This window comes from Gymnoscopelus microlampas (genome assembly GCF_963454915.1).
Source record: "Gymnoscopelus microlampas genome assembly, chromosome: 21".
Classification (NCBI taxonomy): Eukaryota; Metazoa; Chordata; class Actinopteri; order Myctophiformes; family Myctophidae; genus Gymnoscopelus; species Gymnoscopelus microlampas.
This window is the reverse complement of record NC_139958.1, coordinates 2,321,404-2,343,165: the sequence shown is the minus strand read 5'-3', so window position 1 is coordinate 2,343,165 and position 21,762 is coordinate 2,321,404. Positions and strand designations below refer to the sequence as shown.

Here is a 21,762-nt window from a genome sequence, read left to right as displayed (position 1 = left end):
CCTGTTTGTATGCAAGAACTTCTGGGAACTCAGATTATGGGTTGTTTGTTATTCTCTTGTCTTTAGATTGTATCCTATACACTACCAGTATGCTGCACACGCACAGAGAGAGAGAGAGAGAGAGAGAGAGAGAGAGAGAGAGAGAGAGAGAGAGAGAGAGAGAGAGAGAGAGAGAGAGAGAGACACACACACACACACACACACACACACACACACACACACACACACACACACACACACACACACACACACACACACACACACACACACACACACACACACACACACACACACACACACAGAGAAAGGGATGGTCAGAGCCACACAAGGACAGACATATCTGGTGTTTTGGGTTACAGACGGTACCACGTGTTCCAGAGCTGAGAGCAGCTATCAGTGTTGACATCACTATGGTGGAAACTCCCCCTGCTCAGTATAAAACCTACCAATAGGGAGCATTACAGTTAGTCACAGCTAAGAGAGAGAGAGAGAGAGAGAGAGAGAGAGAGAGAGAGAGAGAGAGAGAGAGACAGTTTGCTTTAGAAAGGATACACAATGTTATAGATTTGGGTTTTTTGTATAAAGCTTTCATTGCCTGCCTTGTGCTTTAAACAGGCCTGGCTCTGTCAGTCCCTCACATAACGGCTATAGCAGCATTATGCACACAACATCTGTTCTCCTGGTCCTTCTACTGACCCATCCTCTGACATGGACCTCCTCTGCAGAGGAGCAGGAGAACCATCCTCTGACATGGACCTCCTCCGCAGAGGAGCAGGAGAACCATCCTCTGACATGGACCTCCTCCGCAGAGGAGCAGGAGATAAACCACTGCGGTTGGATCAAAGTCATGGAGAACAAGGAGGAGACACACTATAGTTTCCTCCAGAGAACCAACCAGCCATCCTCCTCCTCCTCTCCATCCTATCGTCTGTACCACTCCATCTGGTCCATGCAGAAGGAGGAGCAGAGATCTTCTCCTCTCCGCTGCTCTTGGAGCGACGACGCAGCGGTGACAGAACATTACTCCTCTCTGTGTGAGGAGCGCAGCGGGGAGTTTAACCAACAACCTCACCAACTCTTTGATCTCAGCCTGCTGTTTGATGATGATGATGATGATGATGATGAGGGGATGTGCGTCTCCTCCACGTCTCCCCACGAAGCCTCCAGGAGAAGGAGAGAGGAGGAGACTGGAGGACAGAGACAGAGGCCGGTGCGGAGCCTGGGTGAGGTGAATGAGGACGACCCCCCCCAGGGTCCACACCGGGGGGGTGGCGGCATAGGAGGTCATCGGCGCGTGAAACGTGGCTTCATTGTTCCTGGAACTCTCTGGTGTGGCTCTGGGAATAAAGCAGCTTCCTACGCAGACCTGGGTGAGTTCAGTTATATCCCACTGTGAGGCCTTAGAGATTCTGATTCTGCAAAATGTCTTCTAAATCCTAAACGGTTTTCTGGGAAAAAACGTATGTTTCTATATCTGTGGTGCTCAAACGTTTTCATGTCAAGGACCCCCAGAATTATATGCTTTTGGCCGCCGACCCCCATCTCAAAATATGTTGTTCCAGGGACCCCCCAGAAGCAAAGCTTTGAGTTAAAAATGTTCGCTTTAAAAGAATAGATATTCAAAGATTTGCGCGCATTTTCACGATTTTTCTAAAATAGCAGATCTACAAGCTCGTAGCGCGGCACTCGGTGCCGCGCTACGAGCTTGTAGATCTGCTATTTTTTAATAGCCAAAGTGTAAAATAATGCCTTTTAGCTCAAATCAAAAAAAGGTGCATGGTTCCCAGTGGTGGTGGAAAAAGTACTCAAATCCTCTACTAAGTAAAAGTACAAATACTGCAATATAGAAATACTCTGTTATAGGAGACAAGTAAAAGTCCAGAATTCAAAATTTACTTGAGTAAAAGTACAAAAGTATTGGCATCAAGATGTACTTAAAGTACCAAAAGTAAAAGTAGGCTATACTCATTTTGCAGACTGTCCCGTTTCAACATGTATAAAACATCTTTTGAAAATAGCAGATCTACAAGCGATGCGAGGCGTTGTGAGCTAGTAGATCTGCTATTCTCAAATAGCCAAAATATATAGAAATTAAGTGGTTACGTATGTTTAGTAATAATAATATGAATCTACAAAGTAACTAGTAAGTAAAGTTTTGCAGTAAAAGTACAATATTTTCCTCAGAGATGTAATGGAATAGAAGTACAAGTATTGAAAATTGGCAATATTCCAATAAGTAAAAAAAAATACCTCAAAATTTTACTTGTGCTTGAGTAAATGTACTTAGTTACTTTCCAGCACTGGTGTGTGTGTGCGTGTGTGTGTGTGTGTGTGTGTGTGTGCGTGTGCGTGTGCGTGTGCGTGTGTGTGTGTGTGTGTGTGTGTGTGTGTGTGTGTGTGTGTGTGTGTGTGTGTGTGTGTGTGTGTGTGTGTGTGTGTGTGTGTGTGTGTGTGTGTGTGTGTCTCTCTCTGCTCTGGAACGTTACACAGCAGAATCATCAGTGTTGAAGCTGCAATGCATGAGCTTAACCACTAGGCGTCCCATTTGATACCAGGGTCTCTAAAGCAGTGGTTCTCAAACTGTTTCATGTCAAGGACCCCCACATTGACATGTAGGCCCTATTTAGGGCCCAGGGACCCCCTCATAAGAGAATATGTGTGTAAAAACAAGTGTACACCGTGTTGTGTTGCGATGTGATGCACCATGAGCTTGTAGATCTGTTTGAATAACCAAAGTATAAAATAGGGTTAAGGTGGCTAAACTGATTTGTGTGCTATATTAACTCATTTTGCTGGGGACCCCCTCAAGGACCCCAGACCTCACTTTGCGAACCACTGGTTTAAAATGTAAAAGTAGGGAGAGACACCTCCAACCACTGCAGGTCATTAGTTATAGTATTACAGTACAGAGTAAGTTAATACTATATAACTAATGGTAGAGTCTACCACACAGATTTTGGTTAAAATAACATTTCATTTATTGAATTAAGTCTGGGATTGCTTTGATTAAACTCATAATGGTCCATTTGGTTACATTTGTAGCTACACACACCCCATATCAAGGGGTTTCCTGTTTACCAGTGTTGCCATGCCTGCTTATAATAAGAGAATTTGGGATTGATTCTTAAGTGTAGTTGCTTATTTTGGCTTGCTTCCTAATGTCTTTTAAACCAGTGGTTACCACATTTATCTCATGTGATTAATACTGTATGTATTTGTCCGCGGACCCCCATCTGAAAATATTTTGTGCTGGGATGCCCATCCAAGATTTTTGCTAAAATCTTTAAAAAAAAATCTCACTTTTCCCCCCGATATTTTCTGAAAATAGCAGACCTACAAGCTCACAACATGTTGTGACGTGACGCGTTGTTAGCTTGTAGATCTGCTATTTTAAAATAGCTGCTGTAAAGTGGTAAAACTTTAAGCCTATTGTGGCTTTTTGGGGGGCTTGTTTTCATAGACCTGACCGCTTGTTTCTCTTGCAAAATCTGGCAACACACTGATTACCTGTATTACGCCTGTAGCCTACTAGGGGGGAAGTGGACAGATATTGAATGAAGCAGCAGAACGGGGCAATAGGCTCTATGCACAGCAGCCATCACTTTCCTTCCAATGATACTAATGAAGGCTCTGTTCCATTTAGTGTGGCACAAGTGGTTCTCAGACTTTTTAATTTCCAAGACCACCGTAACTCGTAACTCTGAGTGTACAAATGGAACCAAATGGACCCTTACGGGTCCATTTGGTTCCATTTGTACACTCTCAGAGTTACACACCCGTAAGAGGCCATTTGGAACCCCCTCAAGGAACCATTAGGGTCCCTGAACCACACTTTGAGACCCTCTGGAGTAACAGAGTGTTTCCAGTGAGCCAACATGAACAACATCAGCACCCTGACTCTGTTTGACCAGAAATGGAACAGAGCCGTCATTAGTATCATTGGCAACACCTGTGGATTTCTTCACAATATGGCTGCTGTGCACAGAGCCTATTCACCCGTTTCCTGGGCTGTGTGTTTTTCCACTTCCTGTCGATTTCATTGGATATCATTGGTCATCTGACCAGTTTCATTGGATTTCATTGGATCAAATCGACAGGAAGTTGAAAACACACAGCCTAGGAAACAGGTGAATACAGTACAGAAGTCCTGACGTCACTCGTTCATCCCCAGGTTCGTAAAGTCTAAATTTCTCTATGGAGAATAACATTGGGTCATTTTAGAATCGTCTCATATAAGAATTGTGTTCCAAAAATAAACAAACTGTCTCTGTGATATTGTCAGGGAGGAGGTTCTGTATCGTTTATGATAGTCAGTCACTTATATTTCATACAGTCTGTTTCTGGTGAAAATGTAACTAATTCAGAGGAAGTAACATTATGGTTTTCTCACCGTCAGTTGATGCTTCATATCCATAAGAGTCAAACCGCCGCGGGGTCGTTTGTTTATTTTTGGAACACAGTTCTTATTTGACGCGATATTAAACACGTCTATGGGGATTCAGAACGGGGGGGGGGGGAAACCGTGAACCAGGTAGATAAACCTAGGATGTGTAAATTACGTCAGACTTCGGTGCTCTATGGCGCCGCCTGGAGAAGGTGTTAGAGGTGTGTTCTGACAGACAGTGGCGTGCACAGACATTTTGAGGGGCAGGTGCTCAAGTAAATTATACTTTTTTTTGTTTACTTGGTCTGCTCTTTTTTCCCTCTACACCTATACCTCTTTGCCAAAAATAGCCGATCTACAAGCCCACAACGCCTCGCAGCGCGAGGGGTTGTGAGCTTGTAGATCAGCTACTTTTGGCTAAAGTTCTCCTCAGAAAAGGGATGCTAGGTTTCGAGTGGTTATGGTAAAAAGAAACATCATATCGCATAAAGATTTGGCGGACCCCCTGTAGTAACTCTGAGGACCCCCGAGGGGTCCCGGACCCCCTGTTGAAGACCCCTGGTGTAAACTAAAAAAAAAAAAAAAAACTTTTTTTTTTCTTTTTTTCTAAAGGGCACTTCTGGTCAAGAGGGCAAAGGGCAGGTGCTCTAGCGCCACCTAGAGTCTATCTGTGCACGTCCCTGGTTAGAGGTGTGTTCTGACAGACTGTCTGTTGTTACAGGTGTGTTCTCAGAGACTGACAGCTGCTGTCGGGAACATGACCAGTGCCAGGACACCATCCTGTCCTTTCACTCCAGCTTCGGCGTCTTCAACAGCAACATCTTCACCATGTCTCACTGTGACTGTGACAAGAGGTAAGAGAGAGGACCCCCGTCTGGACATGTTTTTGTGCCAGGGACCCCCGTCTGAACATGTTTTTGTGCCAGGGACCCCCGTCTGAACATGTTTTTGTGCCAGGGACTCCCGTCTGGACATGTTTTTGTGCCAGGGACTCCCAAAAGAGGAGATTTATGTGTAAAAACAAAACAAAAAAATAAATACATCTAAAATAGCAGATCTACAAGCTCGCAGCCGCGCTGTAAGCTTGTAGATCTGCTAGTTTTGATTAGCCAAAGTATAAATGGATAAAGAAAGTGATTCAAATGATTGTGATGCTAATTACTTTAGCTGGGGACCCCCCCCCCAACCAATGTTAATAGTTGATTTGATTTTGATTTGATTTATTTATTCGCACAATAAAACAGAACAAAGGTAACATCATTAAAACAACACAGAAATAAGTGCAGGTGAGAAAAGGAAACCCATAAAGGGCTTATAAAGGTTCTCACCTAAAAATAATAAACAAGTAGTTAAACATAATAATCAAACATAAGACATGACAAACACAAATACCTTGAGTGCAGTTCAGTGTATGTGTGTGTGTGTGTGTGTGTGTGTGTGTGTGTGTGTGTGTGTGTGTGTGTGTGTGTGTGTGTGTGTGTGTGTGTGTGTGTGTGTGTGCGTGCGTGCGTGCGTGCGTGCGTGCGTGCGTGCGTGCGTGCGTGCGTGCGTGCGTGCGTGCGTGCGTGCGCGTGTGTGTGCGTGCGTGCGTGAAGCTATGTTAAATGGTAGATGGAGAGGCTTGATTCATCAGGCCGGCCCTCAGTCTATGTTTAAAGTTACTGAGTGAAGAGTTCTCAAACGTTTTCATGCCAAGGACCCCCAACTTGATGTATCTGAAAATAATTTGTGCCAGGGACCCCCAGAAGCAAAGATTTATGTAAAAATATATATATATTCAAAGATTTGCACAAATGTTCAAGATTTTTCAAAAATAGCAGATCTTTATTGTAGATCTGCTATTTTTGAATAGCCAAAGTATAAAATATGGCTAAAGTGGTTAAAATGATTGTGACGCTATATAAACTAATTTGCTGGGGACCCCCTGGAACCCCCTGATATAGTTTAATAATCTTATAAACCAGTTCAAACCTTTTGTAGCAAAAATATAAAACACGTGGAACCCAAATGAAGAGATGAAACTCTTGACGTGGATCACATGACGGTCTTGATGGATAAACTTCAACCTGGTGTTTGCACTTTCTCTATTTACAGGTCGTACATCTACATAAACGTTCATATTTCAAATATGAATTGTTAACCTCATGGCCACGGATGTTAACATTATGTATGGGTCCTCAGAAGTACCCGTATCTTCCGTATTGTTCAATAAAAAGCATTTTAATCCAATCGGTGGCCATTTTCTCCTGCTTTCAACAACGCAACCCTATCTGTTGGGAGGTGTATTGCACACACACTGATACCTTACAACTCTATGAGAAAATGGCCACTGATTGGATTAAAATGCTTTCAATTGAACAATACGGAACATACGGGTACTTATGAGGAATCGTACATAATTGTAACATCCGTGGCCATGGGATAAGAACTTTATATTTGAAATGTGAACGTTTCTGTAGAGGTACGCGCCGTAAATGGAGAAAGTGCAAACACCAGGTTGAAGTTCATCCATGACAGTCATGTTTCAGGGCTAGGTCAGAGGGACTTGTTGTTAAATTATCTCACTATCTGAAGGTTTTTTCAGACAGAGACAACATGGCTAGATTGTAATGTCTTCAGGATTAAAAATACATGGTCAAATAGTGTAGTCTAAACCTGTATTTCATGTCCCTGAAGTTATGATAATGGTGTGTGAGAAGTGAACTTGACTTACATGAATAGTTTAATACAACGGAATGGCAAGAGGAACTTAAGAAAATACCAAGAAAATATAATACAGGGGATATTACATTTTCTTGATATTTTCTTTAGTTCCTCTTCCGGGGACCCCCGGGGGTCCCTGGAATCCCACTTTGAGAACCAATGCTCTAAATCAGTGGTTCTCAACATGTGGTTCATGACCCTCAGCGTGGTCCCCACATGCCTCATGCCTACGATTCCAAGTGCTTGTCAGGGTAGGGGGGTCCCCAGTTCGAATATGATTATATTGGGGGGCCCCCAGTTCCAATATGATTATTTATGGGGGCCCCAGTTCAAATATGATTATATTGGGCGGCCCCCAATTAAAATATGAATATTTAGGGGGGTCCCCAGTTCAAATATGTTTATTTAGGGGGTCACAGCCTGAAAAGGTTAAGAACCACAACTCTAAATCAATATTTTGCACCAATTAATATTGAGCCCATAGTTGTTGATCTGAGACGGACGATCTTTCCTGACATGAGTTTGTATTAACCCATGACCTGGAACGCATCTGTGTCACTTTAGATTTCTTTGGCAAAAATCTTGAAACATTTTTTGTTTTTTGTTTTTTGTTTTTTGTCCCAAAAACTGTTAGGATTTAGAAAATATTTTTAAGAATCGCCTCACAGGCCTTAATAATGGTTTAATGTTCCTGTAGATTCCGTGGCTGTCTGTCGGGGGCCAACGACAGCATATCAGACGTGGTGGGATACACGTTCTTCAACGTGCTGAAGCTGAACTGCTTTGAGTTCTCCCACAGACTGCAGTGCACACAGAGGAACTGGTTCGGAATGTAGGTGGACTACACATGTTGTTTTGTGAGCTATATAGAGCATCGCAGTTGCGCAGAATCCGGGTGCCGGAAGTAAATACTCGATGCATTTTTCCCATTGACTTTTCCAAAAATATTTATATCAATGAATTTAAGCCTAGAATCAAGCCATCCAGGATTCTGGTGAATCATGACCATAAAACCTTTTTTTCTGTGATTTTTTTAATTTTTATATTTAATGATATGATATACTATGTTTAATAAATACCCTTTGTTTTGCCGTTTTCAAAAAAGTTTTTTCACAGAATCAAACGTTTTATGGTCATGATTCACCAGGATCCTGGATAGCTTGATTCTAGGCTTAAATTAATTTATATAAATATTTTCGGAAAAGTCAATGGGAAAAATGCATTGAGTATTTACTTCCGGCAACTGGAAGTGGGCGGGAACTGCGACTCTCTATTGGCTTTAAAGCTGCAATCCGCAACTTTTAGGGAGGGGGAGGGGGGGGGGGGCTTATGTGCTTGAGGCAGCACTACCTGTCAACCAGTGCTGCCCGACACTAGTGTCTAAATGTATAGGGAGACGTCCTCCAATCCACTGCAGATTAACTATTTATAATCATAATAATACATCACATTTGCATAGCGCTCTTCTTAGTACTCTAAGTCGCTTTACATGATTACACAACAGAACAAATGAAAGAAACAACTTTCTTAAGAGAATAAACTTGTTAAAAGGCTAAAAACTACGCAAAGGAAAACATTAAAAATTAAAAGGCAGAGAGGTGGATTAGAATTAGGCAGGGAAAGCGATACTGAACCTTGGGTTTTGAGGGAGATTGGTTAAAATCATATTTGATTTATTTATAAAATAAGCTCCTGATTGCAGCTTTAACAGATATTACATTTGTAATTATACAACACAGCAGTGGCGTAGCCAGAAAGCTGGCAGCAGCTGGGCATGGGGATTTGTGGGTGGGCACTCATGCACGCGCGCGCAGCGCGCGTGCATGAGTGCCATGTGCGCGCGCGCGCGATTTTTTTCGGTTATTATCGGTTAAAATCTTACTTTTTTGCGCAATTTGTGGGTCTTTTGCGGGTTTATTATGTTATTTAATTGTTATTTTTGCCTTAATTTTCATGAAAACATTGACAGGTCGCAAATAATGCCCCGTTGTCCGCCTCCTCCGCGCGTCCGCAGTCCGCGGCTGTCCGCCTCCACTCACAGAGCACAGGCACAGTTCACAAGCAGAAAAAAAATGTTCTTCTTTTTTTTTTTGGGTGGGCACAACAGCCAGGTGGGTGGGCCCAGGCCTACCTATGCCCACCCGTGGCTACGCCCCTGCAACACAGACACGACCAAGATTGACTGCCGAATAAGAGTTTCCTTTTGAACTCATTGCACTGATTTAAACCTCCATTATTACCCTCCAGGTGTAAGGAGAACAAAATGGCGCCGTACGCTGTGGTTCACCAAGCCACTCAGTACGGAGGAGAGGAGGAGAGCAGCGGCAACAACACCACCACCACCGTGGAGCTCCACATCTCCACCGTCATCAGTGCTACCTTCTCCGCTCAGGGCCAGCTCACTGCAGAGACCCAGGAGGAGAACATCAGTACAACACAGCCAGCTCCTCAGGGCCAGCTCACTGCAGAGACCCAGGAGGAGAACATCAGTACAACACAGCCAGGGATGGTCTCCCTCTCTGGGAGGACAGTCTCTCTTGCCTCTGACAGCACCAGCTCCATCACGCCCATGTCTACACCTGTGAGAACAAGCAGCTCCACCCCCATCATGTCTACACCTGTGAGAACAAGCAGCTCCACCCCTATCCTTTCTACACCTGTGAGAACAAGCAGCTCCACCCCTATCATGTCTACACCTGTGAGAACAACCAGCTCCACCCCTATCATGTCTACACCTGTGAAGACAGTCTCTCTTACCTCAGGTATACCACACAGTAATCATAATTGAACTGGGGACCCCCCCCAAAATAATCATATTTGAACTGAGAACCCCCCAAAATATTGAACTGGGGCCCCCCCAAAATAATCATATATGAACTGGGGGTCCCCCCAAAAATAATCATATTTGAACTGAGGACCCCCCAAAATAATCATATATGAACTGGGGGTCCCCCCCAAAATAATCATATATGAACTGGGGGTCCCCCCCTAAATAATCATATTTGAACTGAGGACCCCCCAAAATAATCATATATGAACTGGGGGTCCCCCCCAAAATAATCATATATGAACTGGGGGTCCCCCCAAAAATAATCATATTTGAACTGAGGACCCCCCAAAATAATCATATATGAACTGGGGGTCCCCCCCAAAATAATCATATATGAACTGGGGGTCCCCCCCTAAATAATCATATTTGAACTGGGGACCCCCCACCACCCTGACAACCACTTGGAATTGAGGAGTTGAGGCGTTACATTTAGTTTGACTCGGTTCCACAGATAAACATTGTGAAAATAGCCGATCTACAAGCTCACAACGCCTCACGTTGTGAGGCGTTGTGAGCTTGTAGATCTGCTATTTTCACAATGTTTGCCTCTTTCTGATATCATTTGACAAAGTGGCCGATGTTTCACCAGTTTTTATAGTACAGTGTGTTGATCACTTTTGATGCAGTAATGGTCTTTTTTCATTTTGTTTTTTTTTAGGTATTAAAAAGGTCTCACATGTCTCCAGCTCCACCACGGCCATCATGTCTACACCTGTGAGAACAACCAGCACAGATCATCTGGAACAGGTGTCTCTCAGAGGTCCTAGCATCACCACGCCTAGTCCTCCTCCTGCTGCTCACACGGTCAGACTGAGTGTGTCTAATGGACTGACTCGCTCTCAGTCTCAGCAAGACACAGGTAGGGCTATGCAACATTGCACGTGCCTCTGCACACACACACACACACACACGCACACACACAGACCCGCGCGCACGCACGCACGCACGCACGCACGCACGCACGCACGCACGCACGCACACACACACACATTTTAACAATGTATTCATGTCCACATAAGGAGAGCATACAGTACAAGGACACAAATATTAAAGGTACAGTTAATCCACAAAATCACAACATATGTCTTTGTGATACAATAAGCATGTCACTCAGTACTCTATGGGTATAAGTAACACGTCTCCAATTATAGCAGAGACACCACGGTACTTTGCCAGCCTTTTTGCCTCCTTTTTGGGGCATCCCACGTTGTTGAAACCCTCTGTCTGTGTGTATAAATGTCCTATAGGCTGTCAAATATACAAACCAATAGTCTGCACCTACAGTATAACCCAGCTCTGAGATGGTATGTAGGAGTGGTTGGACTTTAATGACCTTGGTCAGAAAGGCTTCCTATAGGGTAGGGTTGCCAACATCCAGAACTGGAGAAGCGCGATTTTTTTCGGGTTTCCCGCGGATAAAGTTACTTTTTTTGTTACTTTATTTCGGTTTTAGGGTCAGGGTTAGGGTTGGGAACAGGCTGACATGCCACACAAACAATGATGCCGTTCCCACCGGAGAAAATCTCACACACACACACACACACACACACACACACACACACACACACACACAAGCACTCGTGCGAGCGCTGTGCCTGCCCTGTCAACTGAGCGGTCCTAGTGCCCTTCGCATACAGCACACAAACACACAGCCAGACACACTGCAGTGTGCGCAAACAGAAATATATTTTTTATTTTTCCCTTTGCACCGGAGTGCGGGACAAACAAAGTCCCGTACGGGACACGCCCCTTTTGGCTCACGGGGGGCGTCCCGGGCCGGCTAATACGGGACTGTTGGCAACCCTACTACAGGGTAAGGTCAAAGGTGCACGCTATCTCTAATACGCGAGCGGCCTGTAGTAGCATATAGTTGAAGCGCAAGGGGGCGGGGTGGGGAGAGAGTCAGCGCGCTGAAGTCAAGGCACAGACGGCTGTGTTGTTGACAGACAACAGATGCACGCTTATGAGAAACAACACAAATAAAACCTGGCGAAACAGTTGCGTGCATTATTAGAGCAGTGGTTCTCAAACTTGTTCATGTCAAGGACCCCCAAATTGACACGTATTAGCCCGTGGACCCCCATTTGAAAAGATATGCCAGGGACCCCCATAAGAGAAGATTTTTATGGCCCTATAGCAGTGATTCTCAACCGTTTTGATTTCAAGGACCCCCAATTTGACATGCATTAGGCTATACGGACCCCGATTTCCATCTCTGGGACCCCAATTTATGTTGTAAAATCAATGTTAATTTAACTCTGAGAGTGCACAAATGGAACCAAATGGACCCGTTAGGGTCCATTTGGTTCCATTTGTACACTCTCAGAGTTACAGACCCATAAGGGTCCATTTGGTTCCTATCCATCATTTAGCTGGGGACCCCCTGGAACTCCCTCAAGTACCTATGGGGGTCCCCGGACCCCACTTTGAGAACCAACGCATTAGAGCACAAGATGAGGATAAATGAAACATTCAGTCTAAATGTCCAGTAATTCGCAACTACTACCAATACTTTTGTATTTGAAACTTTACATTTATCTAAATATTATAAACTCTCAGGAGGACAGCCTAATACAAATATAATATATGAAAAGGCTACTATAGGCTACAGTGAAGTCGGACTGAATGACTGAAACGTTTTTTTCTTTTTTAACTCTCTTGGTGATTATCTGGCACGGTAGTTGTGGATTAGCAAACTGGACATTAATGTTTCCTTTTCGCGTGCGAATTACTGGACATTTAGACTAATGCAGTGGTTCTCAAACTTTTTCATGTCAAGGACCCCCACATTGACACTTATTAGCCCGCGGACCCCCATTTCACAAGATATGCCAGGGACCCCCATAAGAGAAGATTTTTTACGGCTCTAGCAGTGATTCTCAACCATTATAATTTCAAGGATCACCAGTTTGACATGCATTAGGTCTACAGACCCCCAATTTAATGGCATTTCTATCACTTGGACCGCAATTTATATTGTAAAATCTATGTCAATTTAACTCTGAGAGTTAAAGACCCACAAGGGTCCATTTGGTGCCTAATCTATCATTTAGCTGGGGACCCCCTGGAACTCCCTCAAGGACCCCTGGGGGTCCCCGGACCCCACTTTGAGAACCAATGCACTAATGCACGCAACCGTTTCACCAGGTTTTATTTGTGTTGTTTCTCATAAGCGTGCATCCGTTGTCCGTCAACAACACAGCCGTCTGTGCCTTGACTTCTGTGCTCTGACTCTCTCCCCACCCGCCCCCGCCCCCTTGCGCTTCAACTACATGCAAAAAAGGCTGTTTGCTAGACGCGCCTCTAATACAGACACTTCTCTGGACTCTTCATCCACAACAACAACAACAACATCTGGTGTATTAGCTGTCAAATTAGCTGTTATCACTGAGATGAATCTCTCTCTCTCTCTCTCTCTCTCTCTCTCTCTCTCTCTCTCTCTCTCTCTCTCTCTCTCTCTCTCTCTCTCTCTCTCTCTTTCTCTCTCTCTCTCTCTCTCTCTCTCTCTCTCTCTGATGAAGAAGAGACCAGATGTGTATATTGATCTGATATTAATAATATTATTGTCTATACTCTCCATAGGCAAGCCTCAGTCATGTGATGCCTTTGAGGATCTAGATGGCTGTAAGTTCAAGATCTTTCCCCAACAGAGGAAGTACGGCCTCCACAACCAGGAGTCCAGAACCCTGTACCACTGCAACTGCACTGCTAGGTAATACAAAAAAAACTCTACAGCCAGATTTACTCTTCTTCGTATGACGATTAGCCGAAAATAGAGGATCTGCAAGCTCACAGCGCGTCGTGATCGGACACATTGTGAGCTTGTAGATCATTGTTATTGGATGTAAAACCTGTTACAATCATAAATAATGTGTGTTTGAATGTCGGCCTTCGCCCACATAACACATTTACGATTTAGACATTTACCATCTTAATCCAGAGCGATGTACGGTAAGCAAGGTAAACACAAGGTAATACATCAAATGCATAGAGACAGTGCCTCAGTAGTCTAAAACATTATAATATTAAAAAGAATAATAATAATAATAACTAGAAAAAGTGCTCCTCGGAGCACAAGTCTCCGCCAGCAGACTTGTGTTGTGTCCTATCCGTCCTGTCTGTATAAGTGTCCTATCCGTCCTGTCTATGTAAGTGTCCTATCCGTCCTGTCTATGTAAGTGTCCTATCCGTCCTGTCTGTATACTGTAAGTCCTATCCGTCCTGTCTGTGTAAGTGTCCTATCTGTCCTGTCTGTGTAAGTGTCCTATCCAATTGTTACAGTATCTGCCATTTCTCAGCCATTTCGTGATTATTCCTGTCTTACCTCACTTTGAAAGAGGCAAAGACTCTTTCAAAGTGACACATGTTTTTATAGGCCGCTATACGTCACTAGCCAATCAGATCACACTATTTCACCGTATTGTCACGTGTCACGTGAGGCTTGACCAATGTTAGCTTGACATGTGGAAAGTGAAAACAATGTCTCCTGGCGGAGACAATATAATAATAATACTGAGGATATTGACTCCTCTGTCTCAAGCATGAGTTATGTTTCATCCATAATATGATTAGTTGGAATATGAGGAAGTAAAACATTTTTGGAGGCTGTCAGTGTAATTATAGGATTGCTCTGACATAAGGATTAATACACATGTTTTATTTTTTTTATGACACAAGGATGTAACAATTTCACACTATGTTGTGACCTTGCAGTAAAAGGCTTATTAGTCTAGGACCTGGCTAAGATATGTATGCACTTAATTTAGGAGAGATTATCTCAACTGTTCTTGGCTAATATGACCCCAAGGAACAATTTAGGAACTATGAGAAATTCTCTATCCGGGGCGAAATACTCGGAAATGACCACGCCCCTTTTAAAATGACCGCTACTTCAAACATGGCTCTATCTTCTAAACCGTTGGAGCTACAGATTTTCTGAGGTGCTGAAAATGTACACAATACTCATGTTTAGGGAAAATTAGAAAAGTGTAAAATGTCAAATTGCATTTTTTATTACAGAACAGCTTAAACAAACGGCTAAAAACTGTCAACTTATTTACAGTCCAGGGCCATAAGAATATTTTTGCGTGAATCAATCTAAAAGCCCCACATTTGTCCCAGATGTAACCCAGGGCATGCTCTAATGATGTAGCAAGGGTGCTCGAGCCAGCAACCTTCGGGATCATCATAGTGGCCAAATCCAATATGGCCGCCACCTGAAAATGTAATGTAATGTAATGTAATGTATTGAAATAATAAAATGATTTAAGAGTAGAACTCATTCCTAAGTATACAGCTACAGCCAGTACACTATGTGCAACAATGCTCAGCATAAAATGTAATCCTATCACACTAGGTGTATAGAATTTGAACAATTATGTATTATTGTACATCCTATTATAATTCTAGTAAGCTCACGGTGGTGGTGGTTGGTGGTAGGGTGGACTCTTGATCAAACTGCGCATGCGTCGTTGCCAGGTTTCGTTGCCAGGTTTCGCGAGAGAAACAAGCAGCAAGATATATGAAAACGAGGCCAAACCAAACGAACCCTATACCACCAACATTGGCCCTACAGCGCTTACAGTACGCCGACATGGCAACACCCAGACCCCGCCCACTCTCTGACTACGTCTACAATTCTTTCTGTGGAAAGTAAACACATGACCAGACGGCCCGGGCCGGGCGAGTAACATGCCTACGCCATTCTCCGTGCTGATATATATATATATATATACGCCCGTGGGGAGGGGTGACCGCGGGCCGGGGGGGGGGGGGGACGCGCGGGGACGTGCGCGGCGGAGAAACCGCGCGACAGGACGTGCATTAACCCCAAATTTGCAACTGGGTAGCGTTAGCAATTAGCATGCTACGGCTAACAGCTACGTTAAACATCTTATCAACAACCTGTATGAACGTTCTTCCAGTCGTTCCTTCACAATAAAGGTTGCATCGTCAACTCACAACGCGTCGCCATGCGTTGTGAAAATAGCTGATCTACAAGCTCACAACGCCTCGCGATGCGTTGTGAAAATAGGGAGATGGGGAGAGAGAGAGAGAGGGACGGAGAGAATACTCAAATACCTTGAGTAAAAATACTTCAGAGTACTCAACATGAGTACAAATACTTAAAAGAACTGAAAAGTTGAAAAAAAGAGTAAAAACACTTAAAGATTGATGAATACACTACACATACCTAAAAGTTGATAAGAACAGTAAAAATACTTAAAAATCTGTAAAAAAAACTTTAAAGCTAATAAAGTCATTAAAAACACTTTCAAGAAAATACATTGAGTAACAATACTTAAGAGTACTTCAAATGAGTAAATACTACTACTACAAATACTCTTTTAGTACCGCCTCTTTTAGCACCGCCTCAATACCAGCTTCAATGCATTACTGAAATTACATTTATATGAAATACATCACAACACCCTCCTATAATATTAAAAAAACAGGCGAAGGGGTCCGCCATGTTCCACAGGGGTGCGCGGGGACCCCCAGGAAAATAAAAAAGAAATGTTGCATTTTTTTCTTTTTTCTTTTTCACTTTTGGATTTTTTTGTCCCACGCTTTTGGTACCCCAAAATAGGGGGGCGCCACGACGGGGCGCGCGCGGGGGAGAAACCGCGCGACAGGACGTGCATTAACCCCAACTTTGCAACTACTTTCGCCTGCGCCCTTCACCGGGTATGGTCTAGTTGTACATAATTGTCTTCGTGTAACAACAGCACTGATACATAAAGTAACACACACACACACACACACACACAGCACAAAACAACAATCATAAAAAATAAAAAGTGGTGCCTACAAAATTGTGTATATAGTGTGTGTGTGTGTGTGTGTGTGTGTGTGTGTGTGTGTGTGTGTGTGTGTGTGTGTGTGTGTGTGTGTGTGTGTGCGTGCGTGCGATTCTAACATAATATAGTTAAAATTCTATACACCCTTCGTATGATAGTATTCAATTCATGCTGAGCATTGCTCTGCATACTGTACTGGCTGTTGCTGTATAATTTGGGTTCTACTCATATTTCTATTGTTTCAACATCTGTACACAGGTTGTTTATTTTCTTCAGTTTGATCTTAACTCATTCCAACAACTCTGGATGAAACTTTATGTTACATAACATTTTTGATATATGCCATATTTGTAATAAGCAAATCAGAGTGCTCTAGATGGATTCAATCATAAATATGAGCATTCCAATGTGTTTCTAATGCTCAAAAAGCATAAAATAGACACCAAGTTTGCCTAAAATGACAAAGATTAAGGTAAGTAAAACAAATTGTCAGATAGTCGCCATCTTTAAAATATGCAAAATAGCGGTCCAGCCACACCCAGTCATAAAGATAAGCATTCCAACACACCCAATCATAAAGATAAGCATTCCAACATGTTTGTAATTGTCAAAAAACATGATTTAGACACCAAGTTTGCATTCATAGCTCATCTCGTTCAAAAGTTATAGACAAAACCTTTTTCAGGTGGCGGCCATATTGGATTTGGCCACTATGATGACCTGGAGGGTTGCTGGCTCGGGCATGGGTTCCCCAAACATGAGTATTCTGAACATTTTGAGCACCTCAGAAAATCTGTAGCTCCAACAGTTGTAGAAGATAGAGCCATGTTTGAAGTAGCGGTCAATTTAAAAGGGGCGTGGTCATTTCCGAGTATTTCGCCCCGGATAGAGAATTTCTCATAGTTCCTAAGTTGTTCCCTGGGGTCATATTAGCCAAGAACAGTTGAGATAATCTCTCCTAAATTAAATGCATACATATCTTAGCCAGGTCCTCTACTATATCAGGCTATTTGCAAAGCACACACACGTGCTGTGATACTAATACTGTCTGTCTGTCTGCACATAGATTTGTGTACGTAGTCAGATCAGCAGACTATGGTGTAATGGTTCACAACATGACAACTAGGCCTATCATCCAGACATGTACACAGACAGATTATTACACAATGTAAACAAACAGCACATACATACATCTACCTCTGTATGCAGAAGTGTTGATTTCGTCGACTATAAAACTATGACTACTTTTTTTCACTGACGAAAACTAAATAAAAACTAAATAGAAACGAAATAAAAACTAAGCTATGATGACTAAAACTAGGACTAAATATATTGACAATTTCGTCAACAAATTAAAACTAGACTAAAATGTTAGTGAGGGATCTAGTGGAGAAGAGATCCAGTAGAACTAAAAGGCAAGTCGTTTTATGTTTGGTTGCGCTCAGGTGTTGTGCTCTGAAAATAGCAGATCTACAAGCTCACAACGTGTTGCGCTGCGACGCGTTGTGAGCTTATAGATCTGCTATTTTCAGCATGCAACTAAGTGTAAAATAAGCCATTACGACGCCATCAAGGCACCGCCAAGATAAAGTCACTAGACTAACAGTAAAACATTTCAGATGACTAAAATATGACTAAAACTTAAATGGAATTTGATTCAAAAGACTATGACTAAAACTGAATAAAGATTTGGTGTCAAAATCACTCTAGTATGCAGGCTACGTGTGTGTGCATGCATGTCATCTTTTCTATTACCCTTCATAATAGTTTATTATGTGTTTCCGATGTTTATCTATCGACTATTCGTGTGCGGGTAGCTCGTGGTTAGAGCACTTGCCTTTGTATCACAATAATAACCCTGTTCAACAGAAAAACACATAACCAAGTCCCCCCAAAAATACATAATGATAACCAGTGGTACGTGTGGCCAATGAGAGGAGAGATGGAATAGCCGATCTCCAAGTCCGTGTGTGTGTGTGTGTGTGTGTGTGTGTGTGTGTGTGTGTGTGTGTTGCTTCTTTGTCGTGCTCATACGGGCGGACGGACATAACATACGGACGGACGGACGGACATAACATACGGACGGACGGACGGACATAACATACGGACGGACGGACGGACATAACATACGGACGGACGGACGGACATAACATACGGACGGACAGACACACAGACACAGTCAAATGTAGAGCGGTTGGCACCGCTAAAAACCATCCTATCAGCGAGGCATTGTGTTTAATGCCGTTTAATGGCTGAAGGACTACTACTAAAACAAACTTTCAATGTTCAGTTTGTCCAGATGGCATGAGTCTGAAGTGACCATGTAAGGGAGGATCGGTGTCATTTGCTAGTGTGAGTGCTAATACGTTTCTGGGTGAGAACGCGGTTCTGGGTTCAACCCCCGGTTAGGGTTGGGTTGGGTTGGCACCGCCGACTTGGTCTCTGGGTAACACGGCTTGGGTGAAACCAAGTTAGGTGTGGCGCTGCATCTCCCTGAGGTCAGCTCCATTGAACAGGGACAGATAGAAGCCCTCATCGATGAAGCGCTCCTCCGACCTAGTTTGTGACTTCTTTGATGTTTATCTGTGCTGGCAGGTTGTTCCAGAGTCTGTCTGAGCAGCAGCAGATCACTGTGATTCAGACTCAGCTGCTGGATTATGTGTCTCCTTCCTGCTTCTTCACGCAGGAGGCCTGCACTCACGGGAAAACGTCAGTATAATACCACGCACACATGCACGCACATATGCACATGCATGCACACACGAACATGCGCGCACGCACGCACACACACACACACACTGCACACACACACAAACATACACACACACACACACACACACACACACACACACACACACACACACTGCACACACGAACATACACGCGCAGACACACACACACACACACGCACGCACGCACGCACGCGCACACGCACACACACATCATTAATTCTAAGAGGAAATGATGGCACTTATACCCTGGCTATTAATTATACATCACAGCCTGTCCAGATATTATAATGTGACATGTGTGATATAATATACTATAGTAGCCTATATGTTGTATGTGCAGGCTAACCCTTTGGTTCTCAAAGTGGGGGTCGGGACCTCCAGGGGGGTCCCCAGATGATTATCTTAATGTGCAACATTGTTTTGTCACTCAACAGTAAACAAACCAACATACAGTATACGTGTACACACAGGGTATATCTGTACATTTATAAAGAGACAATTTAAGGACTTTTAAGACCTTTTTAATACCTCTAAAATGAAGCAAAGAAGACCGTTACTACATCAAAAGTAACCAACAAACTACACTATAAGAAATTGTCAAACATTGGCCAATTTGTCAAATATTACCCAAGAAAGAGGCAAACATTGTGAAAATGGCAGATCTACAAGCTCACAATGCCTTGTTGGCAAGGCATTGTGAGCTTGTAGATCTGCTATTTTCACAATATTTATCTGTGGAACCGAGTCAAACAAAATGTAATGTCTCAACTACAATTCCAAGTGCTTGTCAGGGTGGGGGGTCCCCAGTTCAAATATGATTGTTTTGGGGAGGTCCCCAGTTCAAATATGATTATTCACACAGCCTCTCCATTGTGTTGGTGTGTCTTGTCCTTGTTTTGCTCAACAGTTGCACAGCGGCTGTGGTCAAACCTGCAGACCCTCCTCTTCAGCTGAAGAAGCCCAGTGGCGGCATCGTGGATGCAGGGCGCCCTCTACAGGCCATCAGGCTGAAGGTCAGGAAGCAGCCTAACTCCAGGAGGGCCCAACGCAGGGACCGTCCTGTCAGGCTCCATAAACTCTGTGTGAGGATGAACAACAAACACAAAGACAAACAACCGAACAGGAACATGAAGGGCCACAGCACTGTGGAGGACAGATGAAGGGCCACAGCACTGAAGAGGACAGCTGAGGACGTGTCAGTCGGCAGTGGTGTAAAGTAACTAAGTACATTTACTCAAGAACTGTACTCATGTATAATTTTGAGTTACTTTTACTTTACTGGAGTATTTCCAATTGTTTATACTTTTAACTTCTACTCCACTACATCTCAGAGGCAAATATTGTACTTTTACTCCACTACAATTATTTGAAAACTTTAGTTACTAGTTGCTTTGTAGATATGAATGATTATATTATAGAACATACATTAACCACTTTAGCTCTGTTTTATACCTAGGCTATTTGAAAATAGCCGATCTACAAGCTCACGTTGCTGCTTGCTCAGGGGATAAATGTAATCCTGACCATCAGGTCAGAATCCGTGTCAGATCCTGTGTCTAGGTGAGACGTGACCTTTGACACCATCTAAATGTCTCAATAGAAGATCAGGGAGACTAAATACAACCACCCCAAAGTTATATTGTATTAACATACTCTACCATACAGATTGTATAAGTTATATTGTATTAACATACTCTACCATACAGATTGTATAAGTTATATTGTATTAACATACTCTACCATACAGATTATATAAGTTATATTGTATTAACATACTCTACCATACACATTGTATAAGTTATATTGTATTAACATACTCTACCATACAGATTGTATAAGTTATATTGTATTAACATACTCTACCATACAGATTGTATAAGTTATATTGTATTAACATACTCTGCCATACAGATTGTATAAGTTATATTGTATTAACATACTCTACCATACAGATTGTATAAGTTATATTGTATTAACATACTCTACCATACAGATTGTATAAGTTATATTGTATTAACATACTCTACCATACAGATTGTATAAGTTATATTGTATTAACATACTCTACCATACACATTGTATAAGTTATATTGTATTAACATACTCTACCATACACATTGTAGAAGTTATATTGTATTAACATACTCTACCATACACATTGTATAAGTTATATTGTATTAACATACACTAAAATGCAGAGTGGCCAAAATTACATTTTATTCATTAAAATAAAGTTACTTAGTGCTGCTTTAATCATCTCGATCTGCAAAGTAACTTGTACCTAAAGCTGTCAAATATTTTTTGTGGAGTAAA

General features: G+C 42.8%; 1 protein-coding gene across 1 annotated transcript; it reads left to right on the top strand.

The window, feature by feature from the left end:
* Positions 1-658: 658 nt before the first annotated feature.
* pla2g3 (phospholipase A2 group III) lies at positions 659-20,609 on the top strand (the record flags this gene model as incomplete). Its single annotated transcript, XM_084046455.1, has 9 exons — positions 659-1,370; positions 5,106-5,238; positions 7,785-7,919; positions 9,335-9,596; positions 9,638-9,849; positions 10,604-10,776; positions 13,500-13,629; positions 19,313-19,426; positions 20,357-20,609. 9 exons carry the CDS (start codon positions 659-661, stop codon positions 20,607-20,609), a joined length of 2,124 nt encoding a protein of 707 aa, XP_083902581.1.
* Between the last annotated feature and the right edge of the window lie 1,153 nt (positions 20,610-21,762).